At 37.9% G+C, this 19,652-nt stretch overlaps 1 protein-coding gene across 2 annotated transcripts in view; it reads right to left on the bottom strand.

Moving 5' to 3' along the window:
* Positions 1–19,652, bottom strand: part of UbcE2H (ubiquitin conjugating enzyme E2H) — a 49,679-nt gene that overhangs the window by 26,222 nt on the left and 3,805 nt on the right. For both annotated transcript variants that reach the window (XR_011173332.1, XM_069114557.1), the window contains exon 2: positions 12,554–12,630. Coding sequence is in view for 1 of the 2 variants with exons in the window: in XM_069114557.1 (XP_068970658.1) it covers positions 12,554–12,630 (77 nt within the window). In the remaining variant the exon portion in view is untranslated. The remainder of the gene's footprint in view (positions 1–12,553; positions 12,631–19,652) is intronic.

Here is a 19,652-nt window from a genome sequence, read left to right as displayed (position 1 = left end):
ATAGAAGAATGATTTGTATCTGATAGCAAATAAATTTGTTTGGAATTTGACGAATCGAAAAGCAGTAAACGTTCAACTTATTTTCTCGCATCTCATTCAAAGTTCAGCCAAATCGAAGATGTAGTTTCGCAAGTTCGAGATTATTATTAATCAATATTTATATTGATTTTATCTAAAAAGTTTAAGGGAACGAGCTACCTTCCTTTTCTTTTTCAAATAAAAAGAATATTGGCTTTCTCGCTGATAAATGTGTACACGTCATTCCAACTACGAAATCCGTGACCACATTTGTTTTGCGTCGATTGCCAAGAAGAGAAAACCTGTCCCGACCGAGAACCTACAGCGAACTCCATTTTAGAATTTATGGAGTCGAATTGTAAGACTGCAGAATTCTGTTCGAGCGAAATCCAAACCCTTGTACTGTAAGTAGCAGGTCACTGGCAAAAATACATCGACTCAGTCTTATAAATCTCGATTAATAAATTTGTTTTGCCAAGAAGACAGAATGCTTTCGTCGCGATCTAGCAAAATGGAAACAATCGGACGACACTCTTCGAAAGAACTTGATCGATAGAATTATTTTACTTGTATAACCGGAAAGTTAAAAAGCTTCGATTTTCGTATTTGTGTTTTATCCTAAATTGAATAAAATATACAAACGTGTATTATCAAACTTACAGAAAGATATTTCTCAATAACTAGTCCGTTAAAAACGATCTACGGACAAGAATAATTTCAATTTCGTGTTATAATTCTATTTTAATTCAAACTTAAGAAACTTAAATTAAAACCAACGAAACCTGAATCTTCGTAAGGTTACTTCGTTAGATTAAATAAAAGATGGAAATTATTCAAGATATTCCCAGCACGGTCAAATCGTTCGAAAGAGATTGCAAATTTATATGAAACAGATTTCAATTATAATCTCATTTTACCTGGGAAGTTAAGAGATTTAATTCGGTACAATTGTACTCGTAAGCTAAATTTGTCGTATTCCTATCTCGTTGAAACGTAAGCGCGTCATCGAAAATAAGATGTAAAAGAGTATTTTATCAAAATTACTCAAAGATACTTTCAACGTAACCAATCTGTTGAAAATAGATTGCAAAGGGGGAACAATTTCGATTTCGATTTCGATGTAAACGAACATGACGACCGTATTTACATATAAATTATGTCGGCAGTTTCTTGGCTGGGAGAATCTCGTCGACTTTTCTTTTTATGAATGTACTTTTGGCGTCAAGCAGTCGAGTCTGGTATTCCACAGGCGGAAACAACGTCAAACGACACTGTCAAGCTTCGAGTCGTTCAAACTATTGGCATCGTAATTTATAACTTCGAATTCCCAATCGTTGGTAGAAAAATAGTCGAACAAAATTGGTCGACGCAGTTCGTTCTCCCGGCTGAGAAATGGCAAGCAATTAAAATGCAATTACGGTACATTTGGCAACGGACAACGTCAAGAATCTGTCCGTCGATCGAGCTCGAGAACGCGTGCAACAACGCGGCTGTGAACTATTAATGGAAACAGAAAGACAAGCGGAGAACGCTTGTCCCTCTCTCGCAAGCAACGAGTGGGGCGATGTAATTTCAGGGTCTGCGTCAAAATTAATCTTGCGATTGAATGGAACTGATACCGCGTTGTTCGAGAAAAAGGTTACTTTCAATTGCTATTACTTGAAATAATAGACGAAGAATAGAGAAACAATAACAGATAAGAAGCATTGTGATTTGTAAATCGAATTTTTTCATGTTGAAGTTCTTTTCGTAATAGAAATATAGATAGAATAGAAAAACGATTCTAAACATAGGAACATTGAATTTCTCGAATAGAAAATCATAGAAGATACACTCAAGGGAGAAGGAGATACGTAAACACTGTTGTTACTGCCCTATCTATTTTCGTACACTTCATTAGACAATTTCTTTTCGTAATAGAAATATAGATAGAATGGAAAAACGATTCTAAACATAGGAACATTAAATTTCTCGAATAGAAAATCATAGAAGATACACTCAAGGGAGAAGGAGATACGTAAACACTGTTGTTACTGCCCTATCTATTTTCGTACACTTCATTAGACAATTTCTTTTCGTAATAGAAATATAGATAGAATGGAAAAATGATTCTAAACATAGGAACATTGAATTTCTCGAATAGAAAATCATAGAAGATACACTCAAGGGAGAAGGAGATACGTAAACACTGTTGTTACTGCCCCATCTATTTTCGTACACTTCATTAGACAATTTCTTTTCGTAATAGAAATATAGATAGAATGGAAAAATGATTCTAAACATAGGAACATTGAATTTCTCGAATAGAAAATCATAGAAGATACACTCAAGGGAGAAGGAGATACGTAAACACTGTTGTTACTGCCCCATCTATTTTCGTACACTCCATTAGACAAGTTGTTTGTTCCTCTTGGCCCTCTAACTATGAATTATACGGGTATTTGACGAACCACGGGGCAAGTAGACAAACCAAGATCTGGTTATCAGAAACAATGACGTAACCTCGTGTCTTCGCTATGACTTTGAACCTCCCTACCACAATAAAATTGTTCTTTCTAATAATATCGTAGGTAGAACAGAAAAGCGAAAAGCATTGAAAATTTTTCTTTACAGTCGGATATCACCACGGTAGCAGCATTAAGAAATTTGTCTTCTATCGACTTCTCTATGACGATGGTAAATATATCGCTTCGATTATGCGATAGTGCCATCAGAAAAATATACCGACCGCGAAGAGTTAATATTTCAAGGTGGGACATAAAACATTCCACTGTGCATACGCAAGGTGTCTCGGCTGAAGTTACCTTGATCTTTTTTATTATTATTATTATTATTTTTACCTTTCATTATTATTATTCGCAGCGAGAAATGTTCGAATGGAAGTGAATGGTTTCGAGGGATGCATATTCCGATGTCATTAGCTTCTTTGTGGATGTACGCGTCAAGGACTCATGAAGATCAACTTTGATTTTTTCATTATTTGCAATTATTAATTTATTAAGTCGTATATTTCTTAATGCACTGATCGATACAACTGGACGAGATGTTTAGGAGATGTTTTAAATTCAATTTGTCAAATTGAATATACAGTAGCGTGAAAAAGCTTCCGGAAACTGCTTTCGGTGTTACGATAGATAAAGACATACGCATTGTATGTACATGATAGATCGTAGACTTTTCCAACGATAACATATCTGCGATAACGTTTCGCCATTTTTTCGACGAAAAATTACTACAGAACGAATATTGATATTCGTATTTTCTACGCTTTTCGTCATGTTGAGTATACTTTGTATTTTCACAACAACAATTATATTCACTTTATAATTCCGCTGTATAGCGGAGAATGAGCCTGCATCAAAAGTCAAATAAAACCAATATCAAGTCATTTCCGGAAACTTTTCCACGTAGTTAGCAAAGAATTATTTGGGCTCTATTTGATATTTTTCTTGAAAACTCTTGAGGAATACGGTAACTTTTACGACGAGATATATTTAATACTTAATAATTAACAGAATCGTACATGAAAATACCCTCTACATATCTACATGCTTTTTATTTCTTCATTTCTCGTAACATAAAAATAGCATAAAAAGAAACTTCAGAAACTTTTCCATACCACTGTATGAAAGACAAGGAGAAACGCGAAGCGATATTCTCAGTGATAGATTAAATTTAACAAATTCAACTTAATCTTCTAATCTCCTAATGGTTTTTCCTTGTAAAAATGTTAGTGTGCAGGAGATGGACATCTACATCGACTAGTTCATTACAAAATATACGATTTCGTTTAAAACATCAAAGTTGACCCTCGTACTTGCTTAACGCGTTCACCCACGAAAAAGCTAATAACATCAAAGTATGCACCCCGCTAAACCATACGACTTTCATTCAAACATTTCTCATTGCAAATAATAATAATGAGAAAAATCAAGGTGATAATTTCAGGTGAGACACCCCGTATCAGTAAATAAGAACAAGGCGGAACACTTTCTGCTCCACTATAGCGACAGATATAGCAAAAGAGTGAACAAACACCGAAACCCCCTAATCACGGGACTACTTGATACGACGGACCAGATCCGCAGGCTGAAGAGACACTACCCGCTAGACCTAAACACTAGATTTAATTAGATATCTATACTAAATAATATTTATTTATCTATTAAGTAATATTTACCTACTTGTGACAATTACTTATAATTATACTTATCTATAATAAGTATTAACTATTATAAATAATTAGCCATGTCACTGCGCCACGCCAGAAAAATTACTGAAAATTCTCAATGCGAGAATTGATTGTAAATTTCAACAAAAAAAAAAAAAAAAATAACTTTCTGCTCCACTACGCACCAAAGAATTAAACAAAGTTAAACAGCTCGACTTAGAAGCGTCGTGAAGTCGCTAACGTCCACTGAATCCATTTCCTGAATGTACATTCCTGCAGTATCCGGTAGTGCGGTCACGTATAGGAGGCATAAAGCTGCGTGGTTTTTAGCATCAGTGTCGAACAGAATCTTGGGGCGTATTAGAGGGCTGTTAAAGTGGGTCACTGTGCGGAACACGGTATCTCCGATGTGTATCGTCGATCGCTCGTTTACAGGCATTTCCAAACGACTATGCTTTGTGCAGTAAAACGTAGATGGTGCGCACGCCCCGATCTATGTACGTACGTATACACGATGGAACGTGTCGGAGAAAAATGACCACAGGCTAGTGGAATGGGACCAAATTGATTTTATCAAAGGCCTGGCTGCGTCACTGGGGCGCGTTCTTTCGCGTTCTGCTTGGTCCGATGTTGTTGCGGTTACTGGTTTTATTTGCGAAGGACAGATCCTTCTGAGTAGCTCGTTACGTTGATGGAAATCGTGTGCGTGGTGCTGACGAAAGTGGCTCACGCTGAGACACAACGCCATACCGAGAAACGGTGAGACGAGACGCCATAGGAAATTTTGTTCTCTGTGGGATAGCTTGCAGGAGACTGTTCCTTGTAGCATACGACGTTATGAAAAATTCTGACTTTATCGCGACATGAAGATTATATTAGAAAAACACGATAAATACATTTTTCTTGGTTTTCTAACTTTTACGTTGCTCGGTTAAGATAAACATCTCGGGTCAATCTGTTGCCTTGTAGTTATAAATTAATTGATTAACTAGTTAAAAAAGAAACTTGCTTAAGAAGAATACTTAAAAATGGTTAGAAGAGAATTCTCTGATATGACGTAGTTGAGAACCAGGTCAGTCTGTTGAATCGGAAAATATGAAGCTTTTAAAAATAGGTAATAGATTCGTGAGGTTTTGCGAAGAGAAAAAATCTGTGTGATTATGTAGTATTAGGACGATCGATATTTCTGAAATATTTAAGAGACTGACAAAAATATTTAACCTCAAAGTCGAATAAAAAGACAGTCTTCGTAACGTGATATTGACTGATCTCGTATATCGAATTTTAAGAATGGCACACGTAACTTTTCGTATTTCTTTGCTGCAACTTTCGTATAAATATTACTGAAAATTTCGCTCCTTGTAAAGTACGATGCTAGCGAAAACTTTGTTCTTTATAAAGAAAAGAATTCTTCGTAAAGCATATTGTTACTGAAAATCTTGTCCTAGCATCATGGAAAGTAACTTTTATGAGATACGACGCCATTAAAAATTCTACCTACTTCTGTAAAACATAGGACCATCGAAAACTACCTCCATGGGATACAATACCGTCGAAAGTTGATCCTCTAAGGAACACAACACCACTGAGGATCTCTCCCCTAGGACAGGAAGTCGTCAAAAATTTAGTTTCTCGTAAAACACAGTGCCATCCAAAATCGAGCACACGCAGTGTCGTCTAAAAATGATACAAAGAAGATACGAAAGAAAACTTTCTATAATTATAGTGCTCGCGAACAGCCAGCTAGATAGCCCACGTGTTGCACATGTAATGTAACGCTGTTAATCTTATCAGTCCTCCTACAACTACTTTTACGATCGTTTGTTTTCCAACAACTTCTAGTTGACGACCTAACACGACCGTGCAATTAGCGTGTAGAAGATGAGGAAAACACCAGATGCAGGCGCTTCGTCCAAGCAAGCCTCGAGGAAGTTGCAACGTTTTTCCTCCATCCAACGATACCGTTACCTTCTCTTGGCTAGATCCAACTCAATCGGTATACTCTTGCGAGGCGACGTGAAATGCTAATGTTCAGCCCGGCGAACAAGACGAAGAGGTTCAATTAATTCCAAAGCAAACAGCCGCGCCTCATTATGCTGCTCGCTTTTCAAGACGTTTCCACGACCAGAGGACAACCTCTTGCCAGAAATCTACAATCACTTTCCTAATTGCCGCTACATTAAGTATCCTATTATTCTCCAATTTTGTTATTAATACAAAATTAATGCTGAAGATATGGAAAGCAGTTACCTGTATGTTTTAATGGAATTTTTACCAAAGACTTTATCAAAGACTTTACCAAAGACTTTACCAAAGAATCCTTTGAAGCGATAGAATTTTATCAGCAGAATATTTCAGGTATCGAGAGTTAACATTTTTTTTTTTTTTTTTTTTTGATGTTTGAGTTCAATGGAAGACTCAAATTTTTTTCAAATTGGTAGCGTATGTACATGTTATGGACAAAATACGAAATTTAGCTCAACTGTGTAATCCCTTCGAGCGATATTTTTGAAACTTCGACGCAGTGAAATTTCAATCGTAAATATCTTGGAAAATATTGGATACATAACTGTATAGCAGAATGTTTTTAGAAACGAAACGACGAAATCTTTAGCAATGTGCGATGTTTCAACTTGCTAATTAATCTTGGAATATCCTTGACACGAAGATTTTGCGCTCTTCTTATTACAGCCGTTTTTTCCGAAGTATTCCGTGGCAGAAAACGAGCCGTCGTCGTTTAACCCATGACAATAGCGAAAAAAGAAGACCGATGCAATAAGGACCGTCTGCGTACTCGTAACACGTGTTACGCAATTTTTGCTCATTGTCGGAATAGAAATAAAACTGCCAACGAGATACAGCTGAATCGAACCGGGTCTTATCATCGTTGCTATTTCCAGCTCTCTCTAGATTGCCATTTATTTCACAGAACGTTTACAAAACTACATCGATTTATGTGAAACGACGCGGAAACCAGCTTTATCACCTTGTATGCCTTTGTACGTTTTGAAATATCGCGAAAAGTTGCACAAACTATCGTGCACTCGTGCAGGACACACAGATAACCCGTTTCGAAGCAACATTGAAACACCACGGGGGACTTTCGATGGAAAACGTCGACGCGAATCTTCGAAAGTTGATAATGCTTCATCCGTGAAAGTGTAACCCCTCAACGATGGTGTAAACCTTTATGAAACTTGCGAAACAATGTGTATTAAGAAATCTCTAAGATTTACGATACTTCGGTTTCGAGGTAAATACCGAAACTAATACCGAGAGAGGTTGTCATTTACTATTCTAAAGCTGAGTTATCAAGCTCGTTTAAACCCTGAATTTATAATTCACGGATCATTCCAGTGACTCGTGAAAGGTTGGAAAGTCCCTTCTGATCCGATCGCTGCTATTATTTTTAATATTATTTATTTTGTAAGCAGCAATTTCGTATGGCGGAAAAACGACTGGAGGTTTCTGGGTTCGGCAGAGAAGAAGTTAAAAGTTGGAATGACAAACTTATAGATTAAATTATCGTGGAGAATACGTAAAACGGATTGTTTAGGGATTATCAATCGCAACGAATCGAGACTTCGAGAAAGTTAGAGGAGATACGCGCGACAAATCAAATTAAAACAATTCAGAGGAAAAAGGGAGCGTTTAAACAATCGGTGATCTGTTGTTCGGGGAGCGAAAGGAACAAATAATTAATCAGGTCGATTTCCGTGACGTTCCTAATTAAGGTTGAGCCTGTGATGGTTTCGAGCCGATTGGCGAGCTGGCTTATCGACGTCGTTCAAGTTTATCTGAGTGCAATAATTATCAACGAAGAATTATCTCTGTCAGCAATTAGCAACATTGTGTTGTGTTAAGCAAGCTTGTAGCCGCGAGTGTCGTCACTGAAGTTTGCAAATAACTTCCGATGGCTTTGAATTCTTTCCGTGATCGCTCGATCCTCTGCAATCCCACGTCACTTTGAAATTATACGCATATCTATACGTACGTAAATATTCTTCTATTATTCTATTAATGTACTTTTATATCGGTAAACATAAATTGTTCATGAGCTTGATCAAACATGATCTCTTGACCCGCATTACAAAGTGCAAAACAGTGGATGTGTTTTCGACGTCCGTTTGATTTTTCTATCTACTTTTTGTATCTGTATAGTTCCTTAACAATTATCTTAAAGTCAGTCTTCAATAATGTTCGTCGACGTTAATCCTTCGAGGCTGTGAGACCTTGGGCTAATAGAACCATTCACAGCAACGATCTTTTAATTGTTTTAAACAATGTATTTAGAAGTGCAAAGACGGAAATTCACCCTAAACTGATAGCTGAGAATTACGTATAATAAATAGAAATGAATAATAAGAATGTATTTAGACGATAGTAAAATAATGACTGATACAAGTTTTGCTTTCCTATTTTCAATTGCTATACATGCTACGACTGATAACCAAGCATATATGTACAGCGTGTACAGCCATTTATCTAGAAACGCGTAAATATCTTGAAAATTTTGTGAGATACGGAAAAATATCTGAAACAAATTACGTACAATGTCAACAGAGACATGCCGTACCGATATGTATTTTATCTTGCGATGACCTTGGAAAGCCCTATAAAGATCAGGTTTATATTTTCAAGTGGCGATTTATATATTTTTATTCCATGTTCCCGTAGCCGACAGCGAAACAGTTTTCAAAGTACTATTCGTATCATCCGCGCAAACCACTATACGGATATTAAATTTCAAATTTGATATGCCACCGGCATTGGCGTTATCCAATGTACACCGCGGGGAGGTTGCTCGGTCGGACTTTGTACATCATGGTGGGTCTAAAAAGAGCCGATTATTCATGTACGTGTGTTTATACTAAATACTATCTCTAAATACTACCTGTAAATACCGCCTCTAAAACAACCAGTCGTTTTTCCTTCTACGTTTTCAGTATTATAGTTTCAGCATTAAAAAGGCTACAACCTTGCAGAGGACTACAACTTTCTGAAGAATTTCTATCTCGATAGTGGTTTATGCGACAGATACAAGAAATAGATAAACAATGTTTTGAAAATATTCTGATGTAAGCTACAAGAATACAAAATAAGAAAATATACTTTCCATTTGAAAGTATAAACATGACATTTATAAGGTTCGTTGCAAAATGAAATGTACGTAGATACGACGTGTCCTCCTTGACATCGTACAACATTCGTCTCAAACAATTTTCCGTATCGCCCATAATTTCACAGACGTTTACACGTTCCCAGATAAATTGAACACACTGTATATAACAATTATTGGTAGAAATTAGACATATCCAGGTATACAGTTATTCGTTCAATTCAGTTATATACAGAGTGGTTGGTTACTGGTGGTACAAGCGGAAAGGGGGTGATTCTACACGAAAAAAGAAGTCGAAAATATAGAATAAAAAATTTTTTTCTTAAATTTTTCCATCCAGACAACGATCTACAGTGAGATCCGTTATAACGTACCGCACGCGTACCGAGCGAAAATTCAAAGTCGATTTTCTCGAAAACAAAGCCTCGAACGAAAAATTTTTATTCTATGTTTTCGACTTCTTTTTTCGCGTAGAATCACCCCCTTCCCGCTTGTACCACCAGTTACCAACCACCCTGTATATAATACAGTTAAATATAATACAATTAAACATAGAAATCGTAAATAAGAAGAATACCTGTAACAAACAAATGATCAGAGTAAAAGCGAAATTTTCGACGAGCAATAAAATTAATTTTATAAACGTGGCTTCGTGACACGACATTCCTAGATACCATCGATGGATCGATCGACCCGGACACACCGATTCGTTAAGTAGCATGCACTACTTGTACCTGTTTTTCTTGACCGGTGTTCGCATTGCGTAAGTAATTTATGAACCATCGAGAAAAGGAAAAACATACTGCGCTGGCCTTTCCAACGATGATAAACAACAACCTAAATCCGAAAACGCAACGATCGATAGAATGTTTTAGTGTGTTTGCACCGCGTAGGCCAATTATAACTCACGATAGTGAATATACACGGTATGGCTCAGAGTGAAGGATAGACATAAATTAATCCAGACTATACTGAATCTCCTTTGACTCAATAATAGCAAATGAAAGCTAATAAGCAAAATAAGCTTCGTATAATATAAAGACTACGAGGGAAATATATGAAAATGCCTTTTATAGAAACTTTCAAATTCGATAACACTCTCAACTAATCACATATTCCCTAAATTGTTTTTTTATTTGATTTAAGAATCACATGTACCTACTTATTCTCGATCTATTCTTCGACAGTTTAAAAATACCGATCGTTATAACGTTATTTTGTGAATCTTATACAAAACTTTTTGCATTTGCCAGCCATTTTTAAAACGTAATTACACTTTCGTGTATATATATATATATACATTAAATTCTTTTCTCCACTAATGTAAGTCGTATTAAAATTCCGCCTTTCGATCGCCAAACATCTGATACAAACATCCGACGATTAGTAAACATAGCAACATTTCCAACGAATCTAACGACTAAAACGAATATTCCTTATTATCGTGTGAACGAAGAAACGATTCAAGGCCTGTATCTACCATAAATTTCAGCCTCTGGCCTTTTAATCAAATCGGTCACAACAAAACAGGCCACCTGAATGAAACTCGATTGCGAGCGGATAATACGAGGAATCAGGGCTAGTGCTTGGATCGGCAAACCCGTCGAAAGCGATGTCAAGGAACTTTTGCCACTGGACGTCGGTCAATCGATAGTGCTTTTTGCATGCATGTCGACCAGCTGGCAGGCCGAGGAAAGCGTAAATGCACACACTGTTACATAAGTGTATCCGGTGTACGAAGAGCAGGCGACCTTGGAATATCAAATGCTGGAAACGTACAATGAACACGTAAACGCGACGGATTCGCGAGCCACGCTTCTCCTCGAGGATAAATTATTCGTCACAGCGCAAGGTTACCAGGAAACGACGGACGACGATAACGGTGCACGAAGGGAAATTAAGTAATTTATGTTCGACGCAATAACGATAAACGAGCGCAACAACGTTCGACAACAGGTAGGATATATGTATATATGTTAAACGCACCTGTGTAATTAGCCAGCAGATTTGAAAATAATTAAATCATTGAAAAATTATGGTTCCAGAATTGAGAAGACACTTCTTGGCAGTGTGACGCTTTGAAACAGGACACTCAGCGAAGGAGCGTTACGAGTACGATATTTTTCGTCAACAACGAGATAAATGTCCAGACATCTGTATTTATCTAGACGTTTATTATGAATTTTCATTTAACGCGAAAAACGAACGAAATTGTATCAATTAGAAACATTAATTAAATAAGTTAAAGATATACTATACTTTCCCTTCGAGTTTCTTAATTGTAATATGTATCGATCATAAAAGATTGATTGACTATTTGTAAATAGTATTTAGGTATGAACGCGTCTCAATGCGTTAATCGAACGACGTGATCGAAGGAAGTGTGCCGATACTTTTTCATTTTTTTTCTTACGCTCGAAGTGTTATTCATTTAAAAAAAATCTCGTTTTATATGGTTACACCAAGGTCGATCTTTTCTAAAGATCAAAGGCTTCCTATTTTGGTATTAGAAACGTGTAAAAAAGAAAAATTCAGTCGTCAGTCTATTTTTACCGTAGGAAAATCCACTGCATTTCCTATTTCTTAATCTTTACTATCTCCTTCGTCATCGGTTAGAAGCTTGTACTATAGGGAAGAAAAGGCGAGGTAATCTTTTCTACGTCAGTTTTCGGCCACGTTAGACAATAAAAATTAGACGAATAAGATACTGGTGTTATTTCAACCCTCGACTGTTACCGAAGAGTTATGGAGTGTATACCTCAGATGTAAAAACTGGCGGTAATCTTCAATTACGTCGAGCATTGCGATTGTAACTTGTAAAAATTCATACATTTAATTCTCTGTTCTCCTTCAGAGAATTATTGTATTTCTATTTCACTTAAGAGTTGCGATTAAAGGTTGCAGTTAAGAGTTGAATATCAATATGCAATAATATTTTCATACGTTGCCTGTCTTAACACTAAAACGATTAACCCTCTCGTTCTCGTGATAATCGTACGACCATATATTTAAGATTATAAATTAAAATATTACTTTCATCGCAAGCTAATCATAGAATTACAAATAAGTTTCACTCCATTTGCGAACAATCCTTGTACGTTTCTAGGCGTGAAAATATTCGTACGAGTCTGGTATTTTTCATGTGAGAGAAATATCTGTAGCGAATTAAACCAGTTCGAGAACGAGAGGGTTGAAGCAACTTACATTCTAAGATAAAAATTATACGAAATTAATGGAGTACTTACTTCCCCGTGGTCCGTAGAATTTGACGGAAAATTCGTTTAATCCTCCTAATATCGTCACTTCATGCTTACTTTCTATTCTGTAATTGGTCGATAGTTAAGGAAAATGAACGTGTAAGAGAATTTGTTCGCGGTGTTTCGGGATAAGATCGGCGATGCAAAAGGCAATTTGTGATCAACGGCCGTGCAAATAAAAAGCGAAAACATCGTTGAACAAAGATTTAAGCGTCGACGAGAAAACGGTGCAATGAACTGAGGGAAATCGATGTGGAAAGAAGTGCGAACGCAGAAGCGTGTCAGAAGTCCGGCGTAATGTTATCTTCGTGAATCGATGAAACGCACCGAAGCTCGCGTGACTACCGAGCAGAGTCGAGTTGATCGCAAATTGCAACGCTTCGCGTGCGTTCTTGACGCAACCGGGATTATAAATTTTCGAAAACAAACTAGCTGGACAATGTTGATTCAATTGAACTCATTGGTGCGGCATTAAACAAATTTTCTCATCCGGAGAAAAACCATCGATGGTAATCTTCATTAAGATACACGATGCAAAGCGTGTCGCGCAACTCGGATAAGTTATAGACTATACTTGATTATAGATTTATAGTCGCCGATGGAAAAACGTTATAGCAAATTTTTTTTTCTTATTTTTTTCACGCAGAATCACCTTCTACCCGGTTGTACTACGATCGTATACTACATCAAGCTACGTTAATCGATGTAACATGTCTTTTAAAGATACATCTTGTCCCAGTTACGTGAGAGACGCGGTGTATATATTTTTAGCTAGTTATATCGAATATCGTTTTCCTGACTATAATGAATTTGAAGAAACGATCGTATCGTAATATCTTGTATTTGGAAAAGAGCGGATGGAAATAAGGTAAATTGCGGCAAATTGTTTCCACGAAAACACGTCGAGAAAACTTTGTTTTGACATTGCTATCGATATTGGTGTACTGAAAAAGATTTTTCACGATTTTCTCTCTTAAACGGCTTTAGAACTTTGAAACGAGAATAAAACGGTAAAAAATCCTTTTGCCCATATTACTTCAAAGCCACGTTATTATTTCAAAGATCAAGCACGAAAATGGGAAAAGCTTCTGTCGCGAAGAATACAGTTTGTAATACCTTACGTGGCTCGGGCTTTATGTACCGAACGGAACAGTTCCTTTCAAATCCACATCCAATTTCAGGATGGAAAAGCGGTAAACGGTTGAAAAAGTCGACGGAAGAAAGGAAAACAAAAGTTCCCGCTCGCGTTTAATAATACACAACGAACGACGGTTGCTGAGCTTATCAAGCACGCGCCGTAGGATTTCAAGCTACATTTAATTTTAATCGACTACGTTTCATTTTTAATTCCTCTTATTTAGCTCGATACTCCACGATGCTGGTGGCGTCGCGCCGCTTCAACGTCCGCCGCCGTTACCACCACGATTTTCACATGAAATTAGTGCCGATCCGAGGCGATATAATTCGCGAGAATACAAACGGCCGCGAAGGAATCGCAGCCGCGCATCGTTGAACGAGGTCAAAAACCGAGTTCGAAAACAAGCAATATAACCAGAACGAAGCCAGAAGAACGGAACTCTAACTGCCTGCCTTTGGAGAAAGTTCAGTGAACAATATTTCGCAAGGTACACGCGTTACGAGCGAACTGAAATAAGTGGATGAAAAGAAACCATTAAACGAAAGCACGATCTTCGTCCATATTAGAGGAATCGTAACGCCGAAGAAAAATAGATTTGAAGTTAAAGCGTATAACTCAATGGACACGTTACTTTCGAATTGTAAATACAATCGTAGCTACAACAGTTAAGAAATAGCTGATGCGTTCGAAGAATGGCTATCGTAAATCTCCATACACCTTCGTCGAACGCTTTTATCAATCGACGTTATTTGATACCGGCGTAGATCTACGAAGCAGCTCGATCGTTGAAAAGGAAAATCGAATTACGACCATGTGCGTCATGTTATTCAACATACGATAAACCACTTTCTTGTTTTGGCAAGTGTTTATACGCGAGCTGAGCGTTACACGGCTCTCACCTGACGCTGTCTGCGAGAGAATTGTATTACATAGAAGAACAGGTTACATCGAAGACCCGCGAGCATCCTCGATTCTGGTCAGTATCAGTGGATTTGTTTTCCGTTGCAATCGCGCAGGCTACGCATAAACCAGAGATATACGGGGCTACGCATAAACCAGAGATATACGAGGCTACGCATAAACCAGAGATATACGACGCTACACGCGGAACAAACGCACATGCCTCGGGCACGCAGTCAAATAGAAACGAAACTAACGGACGTTTCACGCGTTCCGCGATACATGGTCAGCTGAAATAATTTTCTTGGCGTGGCAATTGCGAAAGCAATATCGGGTCGGCCAACATATTACTCAGCCGGAAGTATCACGTTTTCTTGCGTTCTATGTACGTACGAGGAATTTCATTGTTGCGTGCTTTCACGAACGACTCGCGGAAGTTGGAAGAACGAACGATTAACATAGAAATTAACGCGAAATGCATTATCGCAGCGAAAAGAAGTTAATTCCATGTCCCGTGTAATAGTCCCGAACGATCGCACGATGTTCCGCCGTGATATCAAAACGATTGATTCGATTAGTGGACCGATAAACCCGAACGAACGTTATTCGACAGGATCGATATTATCGACATAGCTGATTGTCCGTGAGAAGAAAAGTGCGTTTGAAAAGGAAACGAAGTCGTATCGTTAAGTAGATTCCACCTTAAATCGATCGAGTTAACTATCGTTCGATCGAACCAGAGATAATTGGTTACGCGATTGGAAGGGAAAATGTTAAGGTACTAGATAAAATAAAATATTAAAAACATACGGAATGTCTGAATAATTATGACGCTATTTATAAACGATATATCGCTGCCAGGTATATCGATAATGGAACAACTCAAAAGCTTTCGAATTTGTTTCGAACGAATAGAACGTCTACGTTATGTTTCTATGTTTCTTATGTAAAACGGTGTATTTATAATTCCATCAGTTTTGCGTCAGAGAGGGAAGATTATCACCTATTTATTATTATTTTTACTTACTCTTATTTTACTTATTTTACTCTTATTTTATTACTCTTATTTTTGTGACGCCACAAATGCAGGGTTCTACCGTTTTCGCGAACAGTGGCATATCTTGTCTTATTATATCAGTCTTATAACGCCGTTAAAAATGACTCACGAAGCTTCCCATGTAAATTTTAAAAAGCCTCCGCTATAAAATTTCCGCTTTTTAGTTGTGCCACTATCAGTGCCAGGTAGCGATACCAACTATAACGAAAGCTATTCGACCGTGGCACAGTTAAAATACGCGCGTACCAAATATCATTCTCGCGAAAACAAAGCCACGTATTAAAAATGTATTATTCTCGTCCTTGTTCGTCATTGTGGAATCGCGTTTTCCGATTGTATTAAAATTACTAAGACATCCTGCGTGTACGCATACAGACCATCGAATGTCATAATAACCTCGATTTCATTGAGAGCCTTCGTGCGTTTGACCCGCATGTCAAGGTGTACGAGTAACATCAGAAAGGGGCGGAAACGATTACTCAATCTGCAAGACCGTTACGGACCATTTACCTCTGTTGCGGCTGTTGTTGTTGCTGTTGTTTACAGTATCGGTTGAACCAGCGTTTCGCTAAGAACAGTCTGACAGTCTCTGTCGTTCCGCCTTTCATAGGCCATCTTTGTTTTCTCGACTCTCTTTCCCGCTCGATCGTCTGACATTCAGCGCCACTCCGCTCGATGGAGGAATCACTAGACTCTCTCGAAATACACGCGAAAACTACACGCGGCTGTGTATCGAAATAAACTGCACGTGCGAATCAACGGCCGATTTTACCGAGTCTGTCCGTGGCGAAGGCACAAACACACGTTCGTTTTAAAAGACTCGATACGCGATACGCCCTTGGCTGTATCTTATTTTTGGAAGACGCGTCTCTAGGTAGCTGCTTATCGTTCGATAAGTTCGCAACGAGATACGGTGACCGAGTCGAGTGTTCGTTTTGGTGGCGCGAGTGCGTTCCATCGCAAATATTCACGCGTAAAAACAACGAACGCGGTTCGATGCACGTAATCGCGTATCGCTCGTCTTTCTTCCTTATTCTCTTCCTTATCCGATAGCCTCCGAACGTTGAATTTTTGGTTACCGATTTTCGACTTGTTCCAATCTATTCGCTATGTTTCTATCATATAATAACTCTTGTTCCAAATAACTCGAATGTCATTTTCTATCTGTTTATGAACACAATGCGCAGATACGAGGTAAAAGAAGGAAGTATATATGCGCAGAATTTCTTCGTTTCTGCGTTGTTTATCCGATAGTGTTGCGGCGTATCTTTGAAAAAAGAAAAATTGCAAGTATGTATACAGTGAAGATACGACTCAGGTTAAACCGAATGAAACGGGCGTAAAACACATCAGACCATGAAAAGCGCGTTATGCGCACGTAGATAATTATAGCGAGTTTTTTTAAAGAGATAACAGAAATTAATACGATAGGAACATCGGACGTTAAGCGACAACGATATTATTATGTACGTTATAATAACGAGAAGATCTATATAATGGCGAGCGTAAACAAAGGCAGCCATTGGACACGAGATGAGCCCGTTGCACTTCGTTTTCCGCTTTTATTCACCGTTTGGCAGTGCTCCGAAATTCGTGCTAAAGATCATGCTAAATTCACCTAGCGTAACAAACAGCCTAATCGAACTAACCGTGGAAATTTGCAAGCGCAAGTTGTTTAAATTTCAAAGAAGAGTACCCTCCACCTACGCGTTTACGATCCGATGTACTTGCTAACGTGCTTCGACTTAAACGACCCAATCATCCCGGATTAAGAAAAGAAAACGAATGGATCGAAGAGTTAGCAGCTAACTCGAGTATCGGAAAATTTTCGAAAATCTTCCAACCACCGTATCAAAAGATCACGCTCTATATCTTTCAAAGGAACCAATTTCCAGCGATATCGAGCCATCTGTATTTCAGGACACACTCTCCTATATGCGTTTTTAAATCAATTTTTCTCCTTTCTTTCGCCCCATACGGAATCGAATCGATCCCCGATGCAAATATCCCAGATATTGATTAACTCCAATCTCCGGTATTTAGAGAACGATAATTGAAGCTTTCAACGACGAATACGGAAAGGGAGCGAGAACGCCCTACCACCCAACCAACCAACCCTTCTTTCCCCACCGCCGAGCCCTCAGCTCGAGGACACGTACACATGCAATCTACGTGAAGCCATCGAAACGCACCGATACACGCGTGCCCAGGTAAAATTGCATCACGCAGATAGCAGCCCTGATGTACCTTCTCGCGTTTGCTCGCGTGCCTCTAAACCCATTACGGGTGAGCCATTAACCGTACATACCGAGGAGCTTGTTAATTACTAGTGTAATTGATCAGCTCAATTTCGGTGGACGTACAAGGAATCTTGCGAGAGGTCCATCGAATATCGTCGATCTATAATTGAATCACTTCCGGGACCGCATCTGCGTGTATCTCACCTGGCCACACCGTTAGAGAGCCGGACTAATGGAAATTATTGGCTGAATATATACAGTTTCCGTGAACGCAATTTACCGCAACTATATCGTTACCAGCGAAACGACACGACATCCGCAAACGAAATTTACTTTAATGAACTTTCATCCCCTTTCAGCGATACGATACCAACAGTTCCCGCCACAGTGTCCATCGGAGCATGTGAGTAACGCGAACCGTCCAACGCGTCCGATGCATCCATCGAATTCGAGATTCATCGCGGAATGAGAAAAGTCGCGATAACGTTGCATCATGGTGACTGGTAGGTACGCATTTTTATGCAAATTCATATTTTTCAGAATATAATTAAAAGATGGAACCTGTGATTCGAATATTTTATATATATATATTTTATATATTCTCTCTATATTCTACTGCTTGCATTCCGTGCGATTTCGTACTTTCAAATTTCCTGCAAACGAACGAAAAGCCGCGGTCTACCGATTAAAATCGATTACACGATTGTGTTGAATTCTTTACATCGTTCGATTTGCCTGGGTGTCGTCTGTCGCTATGTCTGTGTATGGAACGGCGGAAGACGAACGGTACTTTGTGAACGAAGCTTAATACTTGTCGCGTCGTAACGCGTAAAAACGCGGGAAAATTCAATATTTCGATAAAATTCCATGGAATAAAGTTATATATATATGTATTTATACTATGTAAAAAGATTGATTTGGGAAATGATTAGAATATTTAGTTATTTAGAACGATTATACGAGGATATTTAATCTTAGAAAAATAACGATTGCATGATAACTCTTTAAACGCGATGTTTTTATATATGTATGTTAGAAACGATATATGAAACGTCGTTTGCCAAAATGGAAACCTTGTCTTTCGTATGAATATTTCCTACTAAATTGAAAGAAGAATAATAAAGATCGAAAATCGTCACTTATTTATCGATCCTCTTTTCCCATTCATCGAAAGACATTCGAATGAAAATGCATAGATCGAACGATAAATGTAACGTTAGATCAATCGAAATTGCATATAAATATGCAATTGCAATCGTAGAAGAAGAAGCAAACTTTGTCATTCGTGTCATGTAGGCGTTCAAGGTGACACTTTGTGATCGTACGATGAATGTTCTAATACATACGTTTTACAATACATTGAACAGCGTTTTTCAATGCGGCTGGATTTGTGTCAACAACATTATACACCGCCTATTATAGGGAACTTGGTAACTTTTTAAAATCTACAGAAACGATAAGAAGTTACGCAACGAGGAATATTATATGTGTTGATGTATGTACATATATATATTTTTAATTAATATTCTATTCACTATGTTTATCGTTTAAACGTTAGTCGTTAATATTAATATCTCAAATGGTCTTCCTATGCTAACGAATGCAATTCTTAATAGAACTATACCGACCGTACTTTTCTGTACAATGTCAAAATTATAAAAAATAATAAGAACGAAATACGAATAACCGATAGAACTGGAATAGCAGATAAAACGGATATATTTCAAATTAACGTGTAACGAAACATTCCTT

This window comes from Bombus flavifrons, chromosome 6 (assembly GCF_040668555.2).
Source record: "Bombus flavifrons isolate JBK064 chromosome 6, iyBomFlav1_principal, whole genome shotgun sequence".
NCBI classification, from domain to species: Eukaryota; Metazoa; Arthropoda; class Insecta; order Hymenoptera; family Apidae; genus Bombus; species Bombus flavifrons.
This window is presented reverse-complemented; position numbering and strand designations above follow the sequence as displayed.